Here is a 24,937-nt window from a genome sequence, read left to right as displayed (position 1 = left end):
CGAAACCTCTGGTAGCTCACAATTCCTACCCCAACGCAGCTGCTTCTGGGTAGCCAGGGCCCAGGATTCGTGGTCTGTACAGAGCCATCTGTTTGTCTCTTACCCAAGTCATTCATTTCAGGAAATGCCTGCTGAGCACAGGAAGCCTGCCTGGTAGCAGAATTCAGACAGGAATCTGATCTGATGCCCCAGAGGGCAGCCGTGTGTGAGAGGGCACATACCTTCACGGGGGCTGACAGGCTGGGGTAGGGGCGCTGATCCAGCCCTGCTGGCTCTGCCCTGAGGACTCACATGAATAAGTAAAGCCGGGCCGGGCTATTTCTACCGAGGAAGCTTCACAGGCCCAAGGATGAAGCTGCGCCCCCACAGCCACGAGGCACACAGCTCAGCAGACGAACAGAGGTCTCTTTCCAGTACAGGTGCATCCCAACCAGAGCCTGTGGTTCTGAGGCTCCAGAGGGGGCTGATGGCAGAGTATGTAAGTCTGAGGGTGTGATGGGAGACGATGCACGCACAGACATGCAGACACACATGTGCATGCACACACAGAGATACATACAGACATGCACGTGCACACATGAACAGACACGCATGCATGTGCACATACTTGTGCACACATGAACAGAGATGCACATGCATGCAGACACACGTGCACATACGAACAGACACATATGCATGCACATATGTATGTGCATGCACATACACACATGGATACACACCTGCACGCACAGACACACAGACACCCTATCCCAGCCCCACTGCTCCAGGGTCGCTGTCATTAGCACCTGAACCACACATAGCCCCACAGTGAGGGGTGGGTTATGCTGAACACAGAGGCAAGGACACAGGGAAGGGGATGAGGCCAGCTGGAACTGAGACCACTCACAGTGCAGGTTGCACCCAGCCAGGGTCCCTGGAGGACAAGGACCTTGTGGCTCCAGTGGTTCAGCTGGCCACATACTCCCGGCTCCCAGGAGAGGCTCATCCCCTGAAGGTCAGGCAGGGCAGGAGCAAGGTCTCATTAAGAAGCAATGGGACTATGTGCACTACACACATTCCCCCACCTGGCCATCTGCCTCATGGGCCTGGCAGGCAGGTGTAGGTGGAGATAGGTCAGGGCTGGATGTGGTATCCTGGGGAACATGCAAGTGTGCAGAGGTGGGAGGCCAGGGCCACAGACACTCACTCACTTAATCCTGATCATGTGAGAGGAGGAGATGACCGTTTCATCATGATGAGAGATCTTAGGGTCAACAAGTGGCTGGCCCGCGGTGGGGGTGCCGGATGAGAAAGAGGTGCACTGCTGGGACACGGGCACTCTGCCATGCTCTTGAACCTGTTCATTCTACGCTTTCCACCCAGTGCTCATCTCATCGGCACAGGAGCGGGGAGTGAGGGCCAGGGGCGTCTACAGGGGCGTCTCTGGTCTGCAGACGGCGGACCAGAGGCGAGCGTGTCCCTCCTGGCCGGGGACGGAGCCCACGCTCTCAGCAGGCTGGCCTGCCTGCAGTTAGGTATCCTCTGTTTTGGAAGCCAGCTGGAGCATGCCTCCCGGGAGAGGCATTCCGGAGCGTGCAGAGCATCCCGTAGCAGGGGCTGGGAAGCAGGGAGGACGAGGTACTCCAGCCTCTGAGGAGGCAGAGGAGGCATTGTGGGACAAGCTACCAGACTCCCCTTACACGCTCCAGCAAAACCACACCCAAGGAGAAGTAGGGCGGGCAGCGTTCCTCAAAATGGATGGGTTACTTCAAGAAGTACTGTGCTCCCACTACAAGATAGGCCTGGGCAGGCGGCCTGGGGAGGCGCCTGGGAGGAAGGTGGCTGGACACTATACCTGGGAACTCGTGTGAAGACTTAACTGTGCAGCTACTGAGGCCAGCAGCCTGTGAGAAGGGGACCAGACCCTCCTGCAGCCTGCCTCTTTCCTGGGAGTGCCCCTCCCCAAAGAGCTGGCCCTGGGGCCGACCCAGGCCACCTGGCCATCCTTCTCCTTCCGGATGCTGTCCTGCTGCTGCAGGCTGTCCCCACCTCTGCTCCCGTGAGCATGAGCACAGCCAGTCCCCACCTGAGTCAGCACTCCAGTAAGCGCTGGATATTGGCCCACCTCCCCCAGAGGGAAGGAAGCCACTTCCCCACCACTTAGGACATGGGGGCCTTCCTGTGAGTTGCTTCAGTCCTGGAGGGCTGTTCACTTCATTGCCTGCCTGCTAACTCACAGGCTTGTCCAGGAGACATCTGCTAGTACCGTTCATACATTTCTCCACATTAAATACAGCACATTAAAAAAAATTTTTTTGCTTCTTACTCAAGTAGTATTGCTGCAAAGGCAAAATATCCTCCTCATGAATCCTACAAATTGTCTCAGAGGAGATGGATGCATCAGAAAGATACACGACTAGGGGGAGCACTCTGCTCCCAGGGAAGCCGGCTGCTGTCCAGCTTCAGACGGGATGCCAGCCTGCCCTTGTCATGCTTACTCGGTCTGTGCCAGAGCGGAGTATCTTCTTCCTGGGATGTGGCTCAGCCACAGCAGTGACTGTAGCCTGAAGGGATAGCCTGGAACCTGCCTAGCTAGAGCCAAAGCGTCCAAGTCCCTGCTGTGTTCCCAGGGCATGAAGATGTCACACACGCTCAGCAGACTCCGTGACCGTTTGCTGTGGGAGCGAGTGTTAAGTGCGAGTTCTGCACGCGACCCGGTGTCTTTGAAGGGGCACTGGGCGGCAAGAGAGCAGAGCTGTGAGGGCAAGTCTGCACCAGCCACGGCCCTCTCCGCCGCACGGTTCCCAAACCATGGGCTTCAATAAGTTACGAATGTTCAGACTTTTCCAACTGCAATCTCCCAGTAAGTGTTTCTGGAAGCAGAATGTTGTCCCTGAGACGTGCTCTTCAGTGATCTTGTTAAAAAGACTCACAAAACTAGTATTTTGCTTCCCACTTAAATTTTACACTTCCAAGGCTTTCTAATCCATCCTTCTGACTGCAGTGTCTTAAAACCTCACTGACAATTTTATCACCTATCCCCCAGGGGAAGGAGAGCTTTTTTAGAGAAGGCTCCTAAATGAGTAAAACAATGCAGGGTTTCATCCATCTTAATTTGGTGAGCAGAGAAAGCTTTTTACAAGTTCACTAGGTGCACTAAGATGACCCCGACATCTTGCAGGGGGAAGAGCACTCAGTGTGAGGCTTAGAAGGGTCATGACAACGTGTGGGATGTGCACTACAGGAAGGGCCCCGGTGTGACGGAGAAGAAACACTGGGGGCTTGACAGCCATCCCACAGAGCCTTCACTCCTTCTGGCGTGTGTGCGTGTGTGTAAAAGCAGTGGTGTGAGCACTCATTAAGATGTTTTAATGTTCATTTTGGAGACTAACATCTGACTGGTTAGAAATTAAGCCATTTTAACCTATGATGATCGGTGTTTAAGGCTCACTAAGTGAAGTCAAGACTCAGTGGGATGAGAGCAAGAGGGAGGCACCCACAGTGCTTTCCTATAAAGGAAGCCACAGAGATGGGGACTCTATTTACTGATTCCATACTCTGCCTGGTTGAGAAATTAGTTACTTTTTCTTTTTTTTTTTTTTTAAATTTTTATTTATTTATGATAGTCACAGAGAGATAGAGAGAGAGGCAGAGACACAGGCAGAGGGAGAAGCAGGCTCCATGCACCGGGAGCCCGACGTGGGATTTGATCCCGGGTCTCCAGGATCGCGCCCTGGGCCAAAGGCAGGCGCCAAACCGCTGCGCCACCCAGGGATCCCTAGTTACTTTTTCATATTTTATGCAAGTGCTTATTAACTAAAATGGATATTTGACTTCTCATTTCATTTTTTTTTTGACTTCTCATTTCAAAGGGCAAAACCACAATCATCCATTTTAAAAGAAAGAAAAAAGAAAACCACAGCCTGAACCAATCCAAATAACATAAGAAATGTATCAAAACCTTCGCTTTTACCCGAAACCATAAAACTCCTAGAAGACAACACAGGGAAAGAGCTTCTCGATATGGGTCCTGGTGATGATTTTTGGACAGGACACCTAAAGCATAAGGAAGAAAAGTGGAAATCCACAATTGGGACACATCAAGCCACAGGCTTCCACACAGCAGACAAACCCATCAACAGGACGAGGAAGCCTGGGGACCGGGAGTAGACATCCGCCAGTCACACACCTAGAAGGCGTTCACACCCAATATAGATGAAAAATGTACACAACTCAACAACAAAATACCAAGCTAATTAAAAAACGGGCAGAGGATCTGAATAGAAATTCTTTTAGAGAAGACATCCAGATGGCCAATAGACACATAAAAAGATGTTCAACACCACTAGTCACCAGGGAAATGCAAATCCAAACCACAGTGAGAAATAACCTCACACCTGTTAGAATGGCAATAATCAAAAAGGCAAAAAATGACAAATGTTGGCAAGGACGTGGAGAAAGGAGAGCCCTTTTACACTGTAGGTGGGAATGCAAGCTGGTGCAGCCACTCTGGAGAACAGTGTGGAGGGTCCTCAAGAAGTTGAACATAGAGCTTCTCTACAACCCAGCAACTGCACTTTTGAATATTTATTCAGAGGAAATGAAATCTGGAGCTCAAAGAGGTATCTGCACCCTCATGTTCACTGGTGCACTATTACAGTAGGTAAGGCATGGAACAGCCTAGGGGTCCTCCAGGATGGATGAATGAAGATGTTGTAGTGTATATACACAACGGTATACTGAACCATTAAGAAAGGTGATCTTGCCATTTGCAACCACATAGGTGGACCTTGAGAGCCTCATGCTAGATGAAATACGTCAAACAAAGACAAATACAATATGACCCCACTTATATGTGGCATCTAAAAACCCCTGGATGCGTGGATACGGAAAATAGAGGAGGACAGCACCCTGGGTCCGGGGGGGAGAGGGGTAGGACAGCGCCCTGGGTCCCAGGGGGCAGGGGGAGGGCAGCGCCCTGGGTCGGGGGGGGGGGGGGGTAAGCGCCCTGGGTCTCGGGGGGAGGGGAGGGAGAAGAACAGCGCCCTGGGTCCCAGGGGGTGGGGGTAGGACAGCGCCCTGGGTCCCGGGGGGCAGGGGGGAGGACAGCGCCCTGGGTCCCGGGGGGCAGGGGGGAGGACAGCGCCCTGGGTCCCGGGGGGTGGGGTGGGGGGGGAGGTAGGACAGGGCCCTGGGTCCTGGCGGGGGGTGGGGGGAAGGACAGCGCCCTGGGTCCCGGGGGCGGGGGGAGGACAGCGCCCTGGGTCCCGGGGGAGGGGGCAGGGCAGAGCCCTGGGTCCCGGGGGGGGGGGGGGGGGGAGGTAGGACAGCGCCCTGGGTCCTGGGGGGCAGGGGGGAGGACAGCGCCCTGGGTCCTGGGGGGCAGGGGGGAGGACAGCGCCCTGGGTCCTGGGGGGCAGGGGGGAGGACAGCGCCCTGGGTCTCGGGGGGCGGGGGGAGGACAGCGCCCTGGGGCCCGGGGGAGGGGGGAGGACAGCGCCCTGGGTCCCGGGGGGCAGGGGGAGGACAGCGCCCTGGGTCCCGGGGGAGGGGGGAGGGCAGCGCCCTGGGTCCTGGGGGGCAGGGGGGAGGACAGCGCCCTGGGTCCTGGGGGGCAGGGGGGAGGACAGCGCCCTGGGTCCCGGGGGAGGGGGGAGGGCAGCGCCCTGGGTCCTGGGGGGCAGGGGGGAGGGCAGCGCCCTGGGTCCTGGGGGGCAGGGGGGAGGACAGCGCCCTGGGTCCCGGGGGAGGGGGGAGGACAGCGCCCTGGGTCCCGGGGGTGGGGGGAGGGCAGCGCCCTGGGTCCTGGGGGGCAGGGGGGAGGACAGCGCCCTGGGTCCCGGGGGAGGGGGGAGGACAGCGCCCTGGGTCCCGGGGGTGGGGGGAGGGCAGCGCCCTGGGTCCTGGGGGGCAGGGGGGAGGGCAGCGCCCTGGGTCCTGGGGGGCAGGGGGGAGGACAGCGCCCTGGGTCCCAGGGGGTGGGGGTAGGACAGCGCCCTGGGTCCCGGGGGAGGGGGGAGGGCAGCGCCCTGGGTCCTGGGGGGCAGGGGGGAGGACAGCGCCCTGGGTCCCGGGGGAGGGGGGAGGACAGCGCCCTGGGTCCCGGGGGTGGGGGGAGGGCAGCGCCCTGGGTCCTGGCGGGGGGTGGGGGGAGGACAAGGCCCCCCCGTCCGGGAGGACGGTGGCCCAGGGGTCCCGGGTCCGGGCCGGGTCCGAGGGCGGGGCCTGGGGGCTCCGCTGCCCCGCCCCCGCCCCCGCCGCCCCGCCGCCCCGCCCGCAGGCCGCCCCCAGCGTACCGTGCCGCCGCAGAGCCGCCATGGCGATCCGGGCCCCCCGCTCTCTCCCCGCACGACCCGCTCCAGGGCCGGAGCAGCGCCGCCACGCTTCCGGATTCCGGTCCTGTAGGCCCGCCCACAACAGGGCGTGTCCAATCGGGATCCGGGGTCTTTCCCGCTGAATGCCAATCAACCGCTCCTCGGCTGTGGATTGGCTCGTACGGGGCTGTGGGCGTGGCCGATGGTGCTTCGCGCATGCTCAGAGGGAAGAGGAGGAGTCCTGAGTTAGGCTCCCTTAGAAGACGGGGGCATGGGATCTCCAGCCTCCCGCGCACCTGTCAAGCCCTCTCCTCCGCGTTGCCGTTTAATCATTGATATTCAAATGAAAAAAGGGGAAGGCCTTATTTTTTCCCAGTTTCGAGATATAATTGAAATTGGACACTCTAAGTGTGGGGGTCATGGCACGGGGTCAGCGGAGGGGTCGCGGGGGAGGGGCCCCGGGCCTGGAGGCCGGCAGGAGGGGCGGCCTGGCGGCCAGGCTGGGGACCACCGCGGCATCGCTAGGGCTGCAGGGCCCCAGGGGACCCCAGAGCCAGGGGCGTGAGGGCCAAGGGAGGAAGAGAGCCTGCCGGCGGCCACCGCGAGGACCACCGCCCTCCCCTCCCCTGTCCCCCTTCCCCGTGGGTCCCCTTCCCCCGGGTGCAATTGTGCGATTCTTCCCTGCGCACCCCAGCCCACCCCACCGCACCTCCGGGGCCTTGACTGATTCTTACTCCCTTTCTTGAATTGCCTTCTCAGGAACTACATTTGCCCAGAGCCCCGTCTGTCCGTGTCAGCGTCCAGGACGCTGCAGGTGTCTGAGGTCTGATGATGGGAGACGGGAAGGGACTGCAGTGAGACACAGGGCATGTCAGGTGCGCAGGAGCTGGGGAGGGGGGTGGTCAGGGAGGTGCCACAGGAAGGTCACATGGGCCAAACTGGCAGCAGAGGGAGCAAGGCTGGGTGACAGCCAGGCAAAGAGCACTCAGCAGAGGGGAGGCGATGCCCCGTGAGGGTCCTGGGTGGACAGTGTCTGCAGCAGGACCAAGGAGGCCCGAGGGACCGATGCCATCAGGCACGAAACAGGCCTCATTGTTGGGACGAGGGCCCCCAGGGGATTATGGCAACCCAGCCAGCCCTGGAAAATCATCAGCCTGCAGGAGCGGAGGGCTGAACTTCTGTGAACTACCTCTTGAAGTGCCTTGAGGAAGCCGGGAGACCAGTGTGCGACCAGCACCCACAGAGACTGGGCGGCCAGCATCAGAGTGAGAGCATCCGAGGTTATAGGACGCAGTTCTCAGATTTCTGATATATTGGTCGACAAAACAAGGGGTTTTCATGTTGACTCGTATGGGCTCTGAAGCAGAGAAGTGCGGCACGCGTCCACAGTGTTTTTCCGGAAACTGGAAGGATGGAGTCACAGAGAGGAGATGGGAAGCCTCCAAGAGGCTCATCCTTGGGCCCGCCATGTGAAGTTTGAGAGGCTCGCTAGACACAGCATCGTAGGCATCCCTTAAACAGCTGACTAGGACTTTAGAGTTCAGGGACTGGTGAGTCCAGGCAACCCTTGTCCAACCCACAGAACATCCAACACCAAGAGTGAACCCTAACGGGGTTGCCTGTAGACTCCAGATGACGATGGGTCAGTGTGGGCCACTGTTGTAACAAAGGTACCGAATGGCAGGGATGTGGGAGATGGGGGCATTGTGGGGGGAGGCAGTATTTGTTAAATACTGAATAAATAAGGTTATTTAGAACACGTTGGTGCAGGAGAAGGAGGGGATGCTTGCTGGAATAATGTCCTCGATGAGGCCTTCTTGTGAACTTTCCTTCTCTTCTGCAACGTCCCACCAGAGTTCAAGCCCACTCTGGACCTGGTGGCTTTATCACAAAATCTTCCCAGAAACCACAGGTTTTCCTGCCGCCCTAAATCCTTAATCTCCTTCACACCCAAATTTGAAAGAACCTGAGAACTGAGGGCAAAGTCAGCCTCCACTTTGTCATCGGCAGCGTGTGTCCTACATCCACACCCTCTGTACCTGCTCCTAAGTCACAGGACATCATGTCCTGGGGTCCAGGACAGGCTTATCTGTGTGCACCTGCCCCTCGGTGACCTCCCAGAGGTTCCATCAGCCCAGGTGCGGAGCCTGACATGGGACCGCTGTGCTTCCTCTCCTGCTTCTCTCTCCCCTCATAACCTGCCTAGAAAACCCGCAACAAGGGTGTTTTCCCGGCAGCGTTCCTTTTGTCCACGGCCTTCGTCATCCCCCTAGAATTCCTCCAGGCATTTTAAGGTGAGCTCCCCACCTCCATTCTCATTTCCTCACTCCTACTCCACTCTAGTCTTCTCCTCATTGCAGCCAAAATGTCCTAAAAATCTCACTGCCATTCAGAATTAGCAAAGGTAATCCATCACTGTTACAAGCTAAGTCAAAATTGCATGAGCATATCAATAGTTGCAGAAGAGGCATTTGACAGAACCCAACCCGTGTTCACGATAAACACTTCCATCGGACTAGGAACAGAGGGGGAATTCATCAGCTTGATAAAGAGCACCCACAAAATCCCTACAGCTAACATCACATTAACCCTGTGTTAATGGTGCCCCCCCCACCGCTCCTTCCCACAATGCACCGGAAGTCCTGGCCCAAGTAATAAGACAAGGAAATGAAAAGTATGGAGCTTGGGAAGGGAGAAGTAAAACAGTCTTTGTCCACAAATGCCATGATGGTCTTCGTAGGACATCTGACTTCTGTGCTCAAAGCCTACATCGAATTGTATTGAATTCAAGATACACCTTGGGGTCCTTAAAATGTCATGTAAGCCCCAGGCTTGTTCTGCAGGCACGTTTGTGCTGTCCCTCGCTCGCTTTGTTCCACTTACTCCCGACCATCCAGAGCACCGAGGGTGGGTCTTCCACCTGCCCTTCCTTCCATCTCCCTGGAGCTTCATGACTGCTCTTCCTTCTTCCTAGATCCCCTTCCCCAAACCCCAGTGCATCTCCAGGGCTCTGACGGAAGTGCCCTGTGCTGCACTCACTGGCTGGCACCCCAAACCCTGCTGGTCAGCCTCTCTAGGAGGTACCGGCATTGCTCAGCCAGAGGAACCTGCTGTGGGCATGTGGGAAAACACCTGTGGGTTAGGGAGATGAAGTCAGATGAACAGATTGTCCTGCCTTCCAAACCTCAAACAATGCTGAGGTGCAGTCCACATGGTTCCTTCAGGGACCCCAGCCAGGTGGAGCACCCGTGTCTACAGGGGTGGCCAGCTTGGTAATGCGTCTGATAAACTTTCCCTGTCTCCCCGGTGGACTCCTCCTCCACTTGGACTCACCTCCCAATAAACCACCAAGCTCCCTGTCTCGGGTGATATTTTTAAAATGACCCCCCCTCTGTGGACTGAAAATCCCCTGGTCCTGTGGTTCTTTCTGTTTTGCTCATATGTTGAGGGAAAGAGACAGCACGTTTTTGTCATTTTTTTGTGGTTGCTGTTGTGTGAATGAACAAATGAATCTCAAAAGGATGAACATGAGGACAAATATGGAGAGGAGGGAAGTACATTTTTAAGTGAAATTGATCTAGAATCTGGATTTCTGGTTGAGGGTTGGCACAGTAGGATTTGTCATTTTTTGACCACAGAGACAAATTGGAAGATGCTAGAAACACTGCAGAAAAATCCAGTTGTGGACAGGTTTCTTTGATTCAGTTTGTATCCACTCCCTCTCAGCATATAGAATTTGGTGGAAAAATAAAGAGCAATGGACGAACGAGACTGGCCCATTCTATGAAGTACAAGTATTGCGGAGGCAGCGGTGTTGTTTAAAGGTTTTGGAACTTCTGGAGAAGCCCGGCTTGTCCACCTCGAGTATTTTTTTTTTTTTTCACCTCGAGTATTTTTGGTCACCTGATTCCTGTTCCAATCCCTATCATTTCCCTATAAGCATCCTGCGGGCTGCAGGTTTCCTAGCAGCTGTTTAGGGTTTTCTGCCCTGAGGCTTCCCAGAGCCCAGGTGGAGCCTCGCAGCCGGTTCCTGGGTTCCGGGGGCGCCGGCCCGGCCCAGGCGCGCAGGCGAGCGCAGCAGGTGGCCCCGGCTGGGAATCCTGCTCTCGTGCGGTCTTGGAAGGCCGTTCCCGGGTTGCCGGACGGTCTGTCGGAGCTTGGCCCGTGGGTCTGGGCTGTGCAGGGCGCTGGGACGGCGCTTCCAGTCCTTCCCCCGCGCTGGGGTCCTGTGCGCGGCGGAGAGCAGACCCGGCGGCGGCCGCGGGGGGCGCGCCCTGTCTCGGCCGGGCTCACCCGGAGGGGCCGGTCCCGCGGCTCCAGCGCGGCCCCCCCGGCCCCGCCCCTTCTTCCCACGCCCCCACGCCCCGCCCCTTCTTCCCACGCCCCCACGCCCCGCCCCTTCTTCCCACGCCCCGCCCCTTCTTCCCACGCCCCTTCTACCCGCGGCCCCTTGCGACCCCCCGCGGCCCCCCCGCCGCCCCTTCTACCCGCGACCCCCCGCGACCCCTCGCGGCCCTTTTCCCCGCGGCATCCCCCCGCCCCTTCTCCCCCCTCCCCCCCACCCCTTCCCCCGCCCCTTCCTCCCCACCCCTTCCCCCCCCGCCCCTCCCCCCGCCCCGTCTACCCCGCGGCCCGCGGCACGTGTGCGCTACAGGAAAGCGCGCCCGGAGGGAGCGAGCGGCTCGGGCCTAGGGCAGCGGCCTCGGCAGCGGCAGGACGGGCGGCCCCGGGGTGCGGGCGGCCCCGGCGCTGGGCACGTGCGGAGCCGCCCGCTAACTTCGCGGCCCCGCCCGGCCTCCGAGCGACGAGCGCCCCGTCCCCGCGCCTCGGGCGCCCCGCGGGCCGCGCCACAGGTGGCGTCGGGGCGGGGCGGGGCCGGGGCGGGGCCAGGGCGGGGCCCGGGCGGGGCGGGGGCGCGGCCTGGGCTCCCCGCCGGGCCTGGCCCCTCCCCAGCTGCCGCCGCCCGCGCCCCCCACCGCGCCGGGCCTCCCGGGCGCCCAGTGCGCAGGCGCGGGCGGGGAGCTCCACCGTGCGCCGGGCGCGAGCGGCCCCGCGGGCTGACGGCCGGGGCGGACGGGCGGATGGACGGGCGGATGGACGGACGGACGCGCGCCCCGTCGCCCTGCGCCCGCCGAAGTCCAGGCCGAGGATGTCGGCGCTGAGGAAGGTGCGGGCGGGGCGGGGCCTCGAGCCTCGCGGGCGGGCTCGGACCCTGCGCTCCCGGGCGTGGGCGCGGCGGGCGGGGGCCGCGGGCGGGGAGGGGGCGTCGGGCCCCGCGGGGCGGCCTCCAGGGGCGGGGGCGGGGCGGGGGCCGGGGCCGGCGGGGCGGCTCGTGCGGGGTCGCGGCGGCCGCAGCCGGGAGGGGGCGGCCGCCCTGCAAGTGGGAGCGCGAGCGCCGGGCTTTTTCGGGCGGTTGCTAAGCGCGGAGCTCCCGGCGCAGGTTCTGTAACCAAGACTCCCCCGGCGGCGGCGGCGGCGGCGGCGGCTCCGGCTCGCTCCGAGCGATCGCGGGGAAATGATGAGGCTGTGATGACTGCAGCCTGCGCTGCCGGGGCTGGGGGCGGCGGGCTCGGGCTCCGCGAGCGCCAGCAGGTGAGGCCGGCTGCGAGGCAGCCCCAGCGCACCTGGCCGCCCGCCCCGCGCGCACCGCGCCCCGAGGCTCGCCGGCAGCTGCACGGGAGACCTGGGGGAAGGTGAGGGCGAAGAGTCCGGAGAGGTCGGGAGGGGGCGACACGGCGAGTGCCTCAGAGGGCGGGGAGGTCCGCAGGTGCACGGGGGAGCGCGCAGGTGGAGACGGGATAGGGCCCAGGTGGAGGCAGGAGAGGTCTACGGATGGAGAGAGCGGAGTCCGTTGAGGGGAGAGGGCGCAGGTGGCGATGGAGGGGTCTGCAGGTGCAGAGGGCGCAGGTGCAGGTGGAGAGGGCGCAGGTGCAGGTGGAGAGGGCGCAGGTGCAGGTGGGAGGGGGCGCAGGTGCAGGTGGAGAGGGCGCAGGTGCAGGTGAAGAGGGCGCAGGTGCAGGTGGGAGGGGGCGCAGGTGGCCGGAGGACCGAGCCCGCCGGGGGTTGGAGACCTGCTCGGGAAACTCCGGGCAGCCTCTTTTCCTCTGACTCTTCCACACTTCTCAGCTGCTGCGATTCCAGCCGCCTGCGTTCTCTTCTGCCAAACGCATGGCGACTCGGGCCGGGGCTCGGAATTGGGAATTCGTGACTTCTCAGCCTCCGCTGCCTTGTATCGATTACAAATTAAGCGATGGGTAGCGGATTCTTCCTCGGGGGTGTAGACGCTGCCGGCAGGGGCTGGCGTGGTTTCCGAAGCGCACAGCTTTGTCTGCCACCTCGGAGGCAGGAGAGCTCAGAGCAGGACTTCAGACCAGGGCTTTCCTGGGGGCTTCATCTCCTCCCCGGGGGCCTGGGCCCTTGCTGGCTGTGTCCGTGGGGTGCTCGGATGTGATAGCAACTGGCCGCCCTGGCACTTCTTGCAGATGGTGAGTTAGCTCTGGTGACCGGTGAATCCCCAGGCTCTCAGCACAGGCTTGGGGAGGCCATGTAGCACCTCCAGGGGGACGCTCCTTCTCCTGTCTCAAGGCTGACGTCACCCCCACCCTCTCCCCCACAACTTGCAAGAAGCAACATTTACATTTGAGCTTCATGTGCCTACAACACCATTCCCATTTTTCTTCCTTCACAGTCTCTGGGTAAGGTAGTGGGGTAACCAAGGCAAAAAAAAAAAAAAAAAATGGCGAATGGATGAAAAAAAAATTGTGATTTTTTTGGCAGGTCAGGTTGTTACTCTGGTGTTAAAAAAAAAAGTCATTAATCAGGATTTTCCAGTAGCCAAATTGTCTTGTGCAGGCACTGAGTGACTCACAGATTGGCTCCAACTGTAATTGTGGAGCATGTGTACCATTTCCTTTTAGATGATATGACTTTTTCATTGCTTGGAAGGGAACAGATTGGAATATTTTATGCCCCACATCTGGCAACACGACTAAGCAGGCTCCTCTCTGCTGAGGCACATCTGGGCAAAGTAGGGACCTAATGGACAAAAGCAGGGGAGCACGTCCTGTCCTACAGCACACTGCCTTTTGCTGCATCGATGCAGATGTCCTGTCCGGCATGGGGGCGTCCATACGTGTGGGGGGACTCCCACTGATTTCCCCTACAAGTGCATCCTACTGTGTGTCTGAGAACCACTGTGCCTCATCATGAACTCTCCCCCAGAAATCCTCTGTCCTGGGTGAGGACATCGGTAAGCCTTGGGTGATTTACTGCGGTGACCTGTCCGGTCCCGTCTGCAGGATCATTGTAGGCTACAGGGTAAGCTTAGTGAGCGAAGGGAATACCACCTCAAATATTCCAAAGGGATGAAGTGCTTAAAATGAGAGTTTTCTCACCACAGAGATGTTTTCTCAGTTGAGCGTTGTAAGCCAACTTTTCATTCCGTTAATCCGTTCCCTTTCCTTCCAAGAAACTTTGCATTTGCAGTAGAGTTGCCCAAAGTGGTCCTGCTTGAGACAGAAATAAACATCTATTCTTTTACCACTATTTTTGTATGGCTTAGGTTACTGGTGATTTAGATGAATTAATAAGGATTTATTTTTTATGGAACTCAGGTTCCTTTTGCATTTTCTTCAGGGTGACACAAATACACCCCCCCCCCCCATGGAAACCTATTGCTTCTCTTATATTTGTGTACTTTGTTTTTGAAATTGGGAGAAATCCCAAATTAAATATTAAAAGCAAAACTATGCTCTGCTACATTTGGGTCACACTGGATTCCAGATGCCAGAATCCAAGCACTTGTGAAACTAAAGGGTTCAAATGTGTTTAATATTGTTCGAGGATTCCTTATGTCTCCCTTAAGCAGAGTATCTTTCGTCTTGTGCTTACATGATGAAATCGAAGAAATGCTGTCATTCCTTTGTGACTGTATTTTGGGAAAACTTCATGATTACCCAAGGAGTTGAAGGATGTATACTTTGAGTATAGATTTTAAAGGGAAATTAATTAAATGTATCATTTATTGACCCCCTGGAAAGGATATTCTACGGTCATTCATTGGATACAATAAAAATAACTATGATTCATCCTGTGGGACAGATGGGAGTCCTCTTTAGAGCATCGCCAGCATGTTGGTTCTAAAAGAATCATAGGCTACCATACAGGAAGTTAGTAGGCAAGACATCTTGTGAAGTTAAAAAATCATTCTTCATCCCCCCTGGTTCTGAGTCCAGGGTCCCAGCCGAACACCAGCTTTTCAGCTGTGTTTTGTCGCTTTGCCTGGTACTTGTGAACACAGAAGTTAAGCTCGGTGCTCCGTGCTTGCTTATGACAAACACACTTGTCTGTAGGGAGCGGGGGCTGTGGGCTTTGGGTCAGCAGGGTGGGGCTGTAGGGGTGCAGATTCCAGTTTACATCCCGCATCTGCTTGTGGGAGGGCACGCACCCTTCCAGCCCCTCTCCCTCCCAGGGACTGATCCAGTTGTCATCAGCATCCGGCTCTTTGCACGGGTACCTGGGCACCGTATGCGGGCACCATGTGCAGACCCAGGTTCTTTGTTACGGCCCTCACTCTGTGCTCTGGCTTCGCCTGCTTCTGAAAGAGCTGCCCCACTGAGCCTCTCGTGGAGCCCCCCCCCCCCGTATGCCCTGACACTGCCTGCCCATGTCTCCGGCTGTTCTCACAACTCCCACCAGGCACATCAGAGAAGATGCCTCCCCCCGGCTGGTTGCCAGCGGTCTTCCTCTCTGGGTGTCCAATGCTCTCCGTGTCTCTGGGCGGGTCTTCGAGATGAACTCTCTAGATCAGCTTGATAGGCTTCTGTTGGACTTCCCATGCAGTGTGAATTCACTTTCCCAGGTGACTGCTTGTTTCCCGTGGAGGGTCCCCTGTGCCCCCTCTAGACTCTGCCCTGTGCATAGAGGCGGGCTTCTTTCAGGGTGAAGGAAGTCACTGTGCCATCCCTGTCCCAGGAGGAGGAGCTTTCCTGTGGACCTTGACATTTCCTAAGGTTGGGAACTGCCTGTGTGTTGTCAGAAAGTCCAGCTAAAAACACGCAGGGCCTGGAGTCCTTGCCCTCAACTCAGGAGGGGATGGCCTCTGTGAAAAGGAAGCCACATCGTGGGGACCACCTGTCTGTGGGAGACCGAGGGGCTCTGGCTGTGCCCGGAGACACCTTGGTCCTGAGACCTAGTTGCGCTTGGAGCGTCATTACTGCTTGACTTTTCAGGCTTGTGAACCAGAAAAACTCCCCAAATTTGATTTGGATTTTCTATCCCTGAGGACCAGGTGGTATGTAGGGGGTTTAGTTTCTCCACATTAAAGCTCTCATCATGGTGTTAGGTTATGTATCTTCAGGTGATACTTTTGTCTGATAAATCTTTGTATGTGTGTATCCACAGGAAAATAATTATTCCAAAGAGGAATAAGCATTGTGAGCCTATTCATAAGAACGCAGTAAATATTTAAAGTAACTTTGTAGGTGTAATCGGTCATTGTCTTTAAAACGATGTACCATACTCTGCACAAAAGTACAAATATTGAAATGATTCCCTTAGGGCCCATGGAGTCTATATTATAAGCCGGGCAAAATAAAATTATCCTCTTGTACTAAATGAAAATCTGTCCTACTGGTTTCACACAGCCTTGAGCAGCAGGATCCGCGTTGGCAGCGTAGGTGGTGATGAAGAGCGCGGGCTCTGGAGTCAGACCTGCTGGGCAGCCCAGGGGCCTTGGACAGTTTATTTGACCTTCATTTGCTTCAGTCCCTTGTCACTGAGAGAGCGACACATACAAATTAGCTTTATAGGATAGCTTTAAGGAACGTGGTTTAAAGGAAGCACTTAGGGGATCCCTGGGCGGCGCAGCGGTTTGGCGCCTGCCTTTGGCCCAGGGCGCGATCCTGGAGACCTGGGATCAAGTCCCACATCGGGCTCCCGGTGCATGGAGCCTGCTTCTCCCTCTGCCTGTGTCTCTGCCTCTCTCTCTCTCTCTGTGACGATCATAAATAAATAAAAATTAAAAAAAAAAAAAAAAGGAAGCACTTAGAATGGTGCGCGCAGTAAATACTCAGGAAGCGTGGACTGTTTTGGATCATGAAGTGAGATGCACCCAGTTTGAGCCATCGTGCGTTGGGCATCATGAGGCGACGCTCTGAGTTCCCGTAACACCTGGGTATTCATTATTTCTGCTCTTAGTTGTCTATTTTGCTGTTTCCCAGAAGTTTTGACCCAGCCTCACCACAGAGGACAAGGTTAAAATGTTCATCAAATAGACTTAAGCGATCAGAACAAACAAATGTGACAACCAGGGGGGTTAACATAATTCTTTTTTTTTTGGTTAACATAGTTCTTGATTGAGTTTCCTTTTCACCCGGTCCGCCACAAAACTCTGAAAATACATGTCCTCCCTAGGTCACCTCTTGGGATGGACTGTGCATACTTGTTTTTCAGCGATGAAGAGATTTTCCTCGGTGCTAAATCAGAAAAGGCGTTCTCATGGCAGACTTTGCACAAAGGGTTTGAGGCTATGTGGGACACACCAGAGTGTTTTCACGGCTGTGTCTTGCCACGGACGTGGAGAGACGTGATAACAAAACATGCAGAGCCAGTCGGCACAAGGGCACGATGATTTTTCCCAAGTATTCCCCGTAGTGTCTCCGGGACCGGAGTGGAGCTCTGGGGTCAGGAGCCGGGTCTTTCTCCGCGTCCTGCCTGTGTCTGCTACCGTTAGTGCTCGGGGCTCGCACAGCCCGTGGACAGCTCAGGTTTCTTAGCTCTCACGTACCTTCCTATTTGCACGTGCTCCCGCGGACGTGCCCACTATACCTGTCTTAGCCAAAGCCGCAGAGCGGTGTGGTCTGAATGTGACCCCGGTGAGTGGGGTCGTCTTGGCCGTGGCCTCCGTCTCTCATCTCACTTCGGGGAGTGGTGCTCAGCCTCCAAGTCAGAGCTTAGGAGCCGTGACGGTGACGTCCCTCAGCCCACAAGCTCAGCTAGGGAGGGCTCCCCGGGCTGGTAAACCTCCGCTTGCCCTGCGGTGCACCTGTGACTTCTCTTCCCCTTGCAGAGTGACCGCTTTTGAGGGAGGGTCGTGGCCTGGTGCATCCTGAGGTCCCTGTCAGTCTTGCTGTGTGTGAACAAGAGCACTGAGCAGACGGCCTGGCCGTCCCGGGTCTCACCCCGTGTCTGTGTCTCCTCCTCCCGCAGGACTCCCTGTGTGGTGGCCTAGGCTCTGCGCTCAGGTCCCGTCATGACCTGGCCACGGCAGAATGACGCCCTTCCCCTGCCCACACCTCCCCGTGGCATCTCCTCTGTGCGGTCCTCAGCGACCCCCTCGGACCTCGTGTGACTGCGATGTTCCCACTGACAGGTTCTCCAGCCCTTCCCCGTGGTGGCTCGTGCCTTGGGGAATGGTCCACGGGAGCTCCCCTGTGCCAGCTCCCGAGCTGGGTCCTGGGCGTTGAGGAGAAGCCAGAAGCCGTGGGGGGCAGACCTGGCGATCCCCCAGGCCTCCTGCGCGTGCTGCGTCCTGTTACCCGAGAGGTGTTTGAGTTAGTGACTCCCCAGCCAGTTCCCTCGCCGGTGCTCTGCGGGAGACGCCCCGCACACCCCTGTTTCTGCCCATCGTCTCTCCCAATTCTGTGTGAGGATGTTGGAGATACAGGACGCACATGCCGGTGCGTTTGTTCACTGTTTTTATTTTGCTGGGATATGAAACTTTTGGCTCTTTAAAAGTGACATCCATTATTCTGATGTTCTTTGGAATTTGACAGCTTCTGAACAAATTTCTGAGCATCTTTTACTCTTAGAAACAGTATAGGATCTATTTTTAACGTAGAAATAATCTTAAACAGTCGAATGTTATTTTTTCAAACTTCCATTGTGGCCATTTTGGGATATAACATCCTGGGTCCACACTAAGATGTTCTAGATGGTATCTCTAATTAGATGAAAAATTTTATTTTTGTTGTGAAGGATGGGTTACATGGCTCACCAAAACCACCAAACAGTATTCAGTGGTTCTCAATTTATCCACTGGCTTGTTTCTCTGATATTTTCTTAAAAGTCACAGCACTTATTTGAAATAAAACTTCTGTGTATAACTAGTCCCATCAATTTCACTTCTGGGGACTTAGCCTAAGAAGATAATCACGAATTTATAGGGAATTATCTAAATACTATCCAGTCCAGCTTTGTTTTACAGTAAAATGTTGGAAAATACGAAAAATGAGAGGTTAGATAAATTCACTGTTACAGCCACGTTACAAAAAGTGCACATTCATTAGGAAGATAAAAGTTGGGTACTTAATACCACAAAAAGGGGTTCATGTCACATTAAGGGACAAGAGGAGATTACAGACTGCGCCTTCTCACCCCGTGTCTCGGAAGCTTCTCTGTGGGAGCCCCGGGGAGAGACAGAAAAGATAGGCCAGAGTGGGGGCACCCGGCTCGGGTGCTGGAGTGAGGGGTGGCTTCTCCCGGCGGCCTCCACGCGACCCCACCCGGCCACTCCAGCCCACGCTGCCCACACTGGGCTCCCTCCAGGCTGCCCCCGGAGCTGGGGCCTGTCGGGGCACCGGGGCCCTCACGGCCCTGGGCCCCGCCTCTGAGCGCCTCTGACCGCAGTCACCCCTCCTGCACGGAGCCTCCGCGTGGGCCCGTTGTGAGGGTCCAGCCATCCCTCCTGCCCCCGCGAGCTCCCCGGCTCCCGTCTGACCCGTCGGGGGATTTACTTCATCGTTGGATGTTTGTCTCCTGTCTATGATCGCCGGCATGCGCTGGGCACTTGCGGGGGGAGGCCCTCCGCTGAGCGTGTCACACACCCCTTTGTGCTCCTCCCTTGCACCAGCCCCGGGAGCTCGGGACTGCAGGCTTCTGCGTGTCACGGATGCAGACGTCAAGGGAAAGAGGTTAGGGAATGTGTCCGGGGTCACATGTATGGCCTGCCAGAGCTGGCCAGTGCCTTGGGTGGCTCGTCGGCTCTGGGAGGAGGGAGGGTTGTGTGCATTTTGGTCACTGCTGTGTCCCAAGCCCCTAAAATACTGCTGGGCCCGTGGTGCTCAGTCAGTGGTTGCTGAGTGGGTGAGTACTGATCCGAGTACTGGTGGTGTTCACCCGTGGGTGCTGCGATGGAGACACGGTGTCTGCCTCTCTGTTTTCTGTTTCTTTTGGCCTTGGGGTGTGGACCGTCCACAGAATGTCTGAAACACGGCATGTTACTGTCGTCATAAAGGGTGGCAGGTGGAATGTCATCAGGGGTTCTGGTTTGTTCCCATTCTGTGCTGGGTCTTCCTGTGATGGCCTGACCCCCCGGGGTGTGGGTAATGGCCTGACCCCCCGGGGTGTGGGTGATGGCCTGACCCTTCAGGGCCCTTCACCCCCAGGTGTGGCCACAGAAGGTAGGGGCAGAGGACTGACCCTCTGTTGGGACCTGCTTGGTGCTGTGACCAAGTCCCTGTGCCGTGTTCCTTATGCGACACGGCCGAGCTTGGCTTCCAGCCCCGTCAAGAACAGGCTTTTTGGGACTCTGAGTGCTTTCCCAAGAGGGGTGGTTCTGTACCCAGGTTCCTGCCATCTGTGGCTCTGCTGTCCTCGCACGAGCCTTCCAGGGTCCTCGCCCTCCTCACCTGACCACGAGAGGGAGGAGCTGGGAGGACCATGTGGGGTGGAGCCTGGGGGACAGACCACTGCTCCTTTCCCACGGCCTCTGTCACCTGCCAGGTCACCTGAAGGCTGGTAGTGGCGGCTCACTAGTAGGACTTGTGGAACCCTCTCCAGGGGCATCTGTTTTCCATCCCGGCCTTGCTTTGCTCGGGATTGGTCGTCATGCAGCTGGCGTAGCACAGTCGTGTGCTGTTTTATGCAGAGATGTGCGGGGCACCTGGATCAGGTGTGGTAGGGGCCACGCGGACTGTCAGCCAGGCCACACGTCCTGCTCTTACCTTTGCTGCATAACGCTCAGTCAGGGTCCACACGTCAGGGCTGGAGACAGACGTAGGTCTTGTATCCTCCCACGGCATATCTTAGCGTCTCTCCACGAGGCCTCTCCAGAGGGGGTTGGGTAGAATGAGGGTCCGCGGTGTTACAGGTAACAGCATCTCTGGGGACGACTCGTGTTGTGGGTGGTCAGCAGGCACCACCTCCTCTTTTGGCTTTGCCTGTGAGCTTTCGTTCCAACCCTTTAGAATTTCCCTCTACGTTAGATTTAGAATATTGTTTGAAAAGTTTTCAGTGTTTTCCCAGGAACCAGAACAGACAGGACCTGGAGGCCAAAGTCTTATTGTCGAACTCAGTAGCGCATTTGCTTGGCTGCTGGAACCTGTCTTGCCAACACCTCTTGTTGTATATATTCCACCTTAAAAACTTTCCTCCTGGGGCAATGGCTGTCATCTCCCTTAGCTGGGGGAGAAATGGGAGGCTGGCTGGGGACTTTAATATGTTTTCTTTTCTTTTCCGGTCATTGGCTCTGCTAAATATTTAGAAATCATACAGATGTGCAAATTAATGGCTTCAAAGTCACCAATAATTCCATGACCTAGAAACTCATTGTTTTTGCCTCTTTTGCTTCTTTCCCATCTTATATTTTAAACCAGGACTGGGAAAGATAGTGTTTTTTTTTTTTCTTTTCCCCCTTTATATTCTTTTCTGAGAACTCGTCCATGTTTTCAAAATATTCTCTGATGACCTGATTTTATCTGAAGTGCAGTATTCCAGGATGTGGTCTTATTTAAGTGTTTCCCTACTGCTCCGTGTTCACTTGCTTACCTAAATGTTCGGCCGCCGTTCTGGGGCCTGACTGGGGCCTTGGTGGCTTGTGGCCCCATCACTCAGTCTCTGCTTCCATCTTTACATGGCTTCTCTCTCTCTCTCTCTCTCTCTCTTTCTCTCTTTTCACGTGGCTTCTTGCCTGTGTCTGGGCCACCTGTCCATCTCCAGTCTCTCTCTCTGGGGCACTCTTGTCCACGGATCAGGGACCCACCCGGATGACCCGGGAGTGGTGGCTCCTCTCCAGGTTCCTAATTGAATCACACCCTCAAAGACCTCTTTTCCAAATAAGGTTAGGGTGCTAGATTCCAGGCACTGGAACGGCCATCCCCTGGGGGCCGTGTTGGCTTGCAGCAGTGGGCATGAATGTTCCCAGGACTTGAGACTGCTGCGAGCTCCTTGTGGAGCAGAACATCCCCCCTGGCATGGTGTGAGTGCTCATTTTGTGGCACCCCCTCCCCCCCCGCCCGGGAAGAAGGGGGCAGGTGCATTGGTCATGGGTCAGGTTGGGGCTGTGTAAGAGCCCCAAGAGCAAAGGAAAGGAACGTCGGGCAACTTTTCTGTGCCCACTCGGAGAAAACTGAAGGCATGCATGGTGTGCCTAGAGGCACGTTTGTTCTTTTCTTTAAAGATGGGTTAATACCCTTTATGTATGAAGATTATTTCCACGAGTGCATAAAAATGAACAGGGAATGAACAGCAGATTCATAAAGGAGTCAGTAGCTTGGTCAATAAGCATTTCGGGAATGGCAGAGTCACTAATAAAAGTAACACAAAGGCAAACTAAAAATCACTATTTAAAACTTATACAATAGGTTATTATTTTAAAAACAATCAATGGCCACCCATTTTCAGTATTTGATTATCAGACATCCGAGCAGGAGTCCATTACTTCGTGTGCCTTCAAACGTCCTGAAATCCACCCGCGAGGCATTTTCATCTGCCAAGTGCACGTCCCCGACGCTCACTTCCCCTGCGCTTCACAGCTCATCAGAGAACACTGTGTTCTGACTTTATAATGAAATGTAGATTTCCTGTTTCAAAAGGTTTAATGGGGTAGCGTTTTTTAAGAAGAATTCAAGCTGGCTAAATTTAGTGCTTGAAAAATGGCCAGTCCTGAAATAGACCTATTCTGAACCGGCGGACCCGGCTGCAGGATGTTGATGGAGGAGGTGAGCTGACCGGGCTGCTGGGCCTCCCCGAGCGACGCGCGACGAGCGACGGCGGCCGCTAGCGGAGCGGTGCCGCCGCCACCCTCCCTGGGGACGGGCTTCCTGTGCTGTCTTGCCGCTTCCAGTGCCTCGTGACACTACTGTCTGGTGGGATACGAGCTCCGGACTCGTTTCTGATCATGTTCGGGGTGTCTCTCCCCATCCCGGTCTCTCACTGGCCGGTTCAGGGTCCTCTCTCCTGGTCCTTGTGGCTCTCTCTTGTGCAGACATTTAATAAATGAATCTTACAGTTTAAAACACATGAGCACTTTTCTGGGTTTCCCGCCTCTTTCCTAATCCTTATGGTAAGTTTAAAATTCCACTTCACCTGACGTTCTCAAGCGTATGGTTTTTTTCCTGACGCACCTGCTCCTCTGGCTCTCCTTTGTGGAAGGGTTGTCTGCGTCAGGTCCTGCGCTGTGGTCAGAAAGGAGGGCGAGATGTGGTCCTTGCCCTCCGGAGGTTCCTCATCTGGTGGGAGCCACAGAAATGGTATGACCAGACAGTTGGCCATCGCACAGCACTTACTGGTGGGGTCTGCTGCGCAGACCGGTGGAGCAGGGACCCCGGGGATCAGGTGTGCACCGGGTCTGGTTCGCATCTGTCTGGGATGCGTCTGGCATTGGTTGTCCAGGAATGGGGGCTGAGGCTGCAGGTGGGTGTTCAGAGCACTGTGTCCTGCCAGTTTTCCTGCTTTCACATTCTGGGCCTGTTCCTTCGGCCCTAAACGTGGTGGATGCCACCACATGGGGGTCTGGATCCCCTTTGAAATAAGTGGGGGGCTGCAGAAGGTGACCAGGAGGCGTTGGCACCCATGAAGACCCACCCAGCCTCTGGCAGCGGATCCAGCGGGATCGTGCAGATGTGGAGTTTGGCTGCTGGGCCGCTCATGATGAAGCCCCTGGGGAGTGGGGTGCAGTCTGGCTGGGTCCCCTTGCCAGAGTGACCCCACCGCTGGCCCCCCTGCAGACAGCCTGCCTCTGGGGTTGTTCAGCACAGTCTTCCTGTCAAGTATTATATTCCTTTGTCCATCCAATAGACTCCTGCTTGTCTTGTTTTCAAGATTATTTTTAGAAACATGGCAAAAGCCATGGTCACTCTAGCATGGTTGTTTTATCCTAAACCCCCACCTTAGAAGAACACAGATTACAAGCTAAGGGAGTGTGTTTAACCTGATTTATTTGGGTCACATATTATCATTTCTCTCCTGCAAACATGCAAACAGTGGCCTTGAAAGGTTTGGAAGGCTTCACAGTGTGGGACACAAGCCAGGAAACTTAGGCCGGGAGTAACCATGCACTGTCCACCTGTGATTCCGGGGGAGGGAGGACGGACAGCATCCCCCTGGGCTGCGTCGCTCCCCTGCGTCTCAGAGCAGGGACTTTGCCAATGCCTCTTTGGAGCAGAAGTCACATCAGGGCATGTTAGGAAGGCTCAGTGTTGGTTTTTTTCTTTTTTCCTTAGGATAGTTGACACACTGTTACATTAGCTCCAGGTGTGGGACGTAGACTGGTCAGCTCTACAGGTTGTGCCGTGTCCACCGTGTGTAGCTGAGTCCGCCAGCGTGCCGTCTGCCCCGTGCGGTGCCTTTCATCCCCGACACGTATCCTGTCTGGAATCTTTATCTCCTGTGCACCTTCACCCGTGGTGCCCACGCCCCCATCCACCTGCCCTCCCGCAACCAGCAGTTTCTTTTCTGGATTTATAGGGTGGTTCTCCTTTTCCTTTGTTTGATTCTTTGTTCTTGTAGATTCTACATATGTGTCAAATTGAATGGTACTTGTCTTCCTCTGACTTACTTCACTGGGCATACTGCCCTCTAGGTCCGTCCATGTTGCACATGGCAAGATGTCATCCTGTTCATTGGCTGATTAATGCTCTGGTGTGTGTGTGTGTGTGTGTGTGTGTGTAACACCTTGATCCATTCATCTGTTGATGGATATTGGGCTGCTTCCACATCTTGGCTGTTGCAAATGATGCTGCTATAAACAAAGTTTATACATCTTTTTAAATTATTGTTTTGTTTTCTTTGAGTAAATACCAAGTAATGGAATTACTGAATCATAGAGTAGTTATATTTTTAACTTGAAGGACCCTCCAAGTGGCCGCACCAGCTCGAATTCCCACCAACAGTTGTGAGAGGGCTTCCCTTTCTCCACCTCCTTGCCAACACCTGTTGTTTCTTGTATTTTTTAATTCTAGCTATTACAACAGGTGTGAAGTTATATCTCATTGTTTTGATTTGCTTGTCCCTGATGATTCGTGATATTGAGTGCCTTTTCATCTGTCTGTTGGCCGCCTGTGTGTCAGTTTGGAAAAAATATCTCTTTAGGTTCTCTGCCCATTTTAATCGGATTATTATAAATATTTTTGTGTGTTGAGTTGTGTATTTTGTATACTTTAAATATGAATCCCTTATTGGATATATCATTTGGAAATATCTTCTCCTGTTTGGTAGGTTACTTTTTCATTACTGGATTCCTTTGCTGTGCAAACAGTTTTTATTTTGGTGTAGTCACAATAGTTGAATTTTGGTTTTGTTTTCCTTGCTAAAGGAGACCTATCTAGAAAAATGTTTCTACAGTTGATGTCAAAGAAACTACTGCCAGTGCTCTCTGCCAGGAGGGTTATGGTTTCAGGTCTCACATTTAGGTCTTTAATCCATTT

General features: G+C 55.6%; 2 protein-coding genes across 10 annotated transcripts in view; one reads left to right on the top strand and one right to left on the bottom strand.

The window, feature by feature from the left end:
* Positions 1–6,402, bottom strand: part of ERICH1 (glutamate rich 1) — a 46,136-nt gene extending 39,734 nt beyond the window's left edge. For 2 of the 7 annotated variants that reach the window (XR_011997999.1, XR_011998000.1), the window contains exon 1: positions 6,276–6,388. Coding sequence is in view for 2 of the 7 variants with exons in the window: in XM_026002060.2 (XP_025857845.2) it covers positions 6,276–6,297 (22 nt within the window). In the remaining 5 variants the exon portion in view is untranslated. Of the gene's footprint in view, positions 1–6,275 lie in introns of all 7 variants that reach the window. The other 5 variants (XR_003235445.2, XM_026002062.2, XR_011998001.1 and 2 more) reach the window with 4 other exon arrangements.
* A 4,881-nt stretch (positions 6,403–11,283) lies between these two features.
* DLGAP2 (DLG associated protein 2) overlaps positions 11,284–24,937 on the top strand; it is a 687,758-nt gene continuing 674,104 nt past the window's right edge. The window contains exon 1 of one of the 3 annotated variants that reach the window (XM_072742322.1): positions 11,284–11,460. In XM_072742322.1, coding sequence (XP_072598423.1) covers positions 11,443–11,460 — 18 coding nt within the window. In that variant the 5' untranslated portion in view covers positions 11,284–11,442. Of the gene's footprint in view, positions 11,461–11,854; positions 11,987–24,937 lie in introns of those variants that run through there. The other 2 variants (XM_072742318.1, XM_072742319.1) reach the window with 2 other exon arrangements.

This window comes from Vulpes vulpes, chromosome 16 (genome assembly GCF_048418805.1).
Source record: "Vulpes vulpes isolate BD-2025 chromosome 16, VulVul3, whole genome shotgun sequence".
Taxonomy (NCBI): domain Eukaryota; kingdom Metazoa; phylum Chordata; class Mammalia; order Carnivora; family Canidae; genus Vulpes; species Vulpes vulpes.
This window is presented reverse-complemented; position numbering and strand designations above follow the sequence as displayed.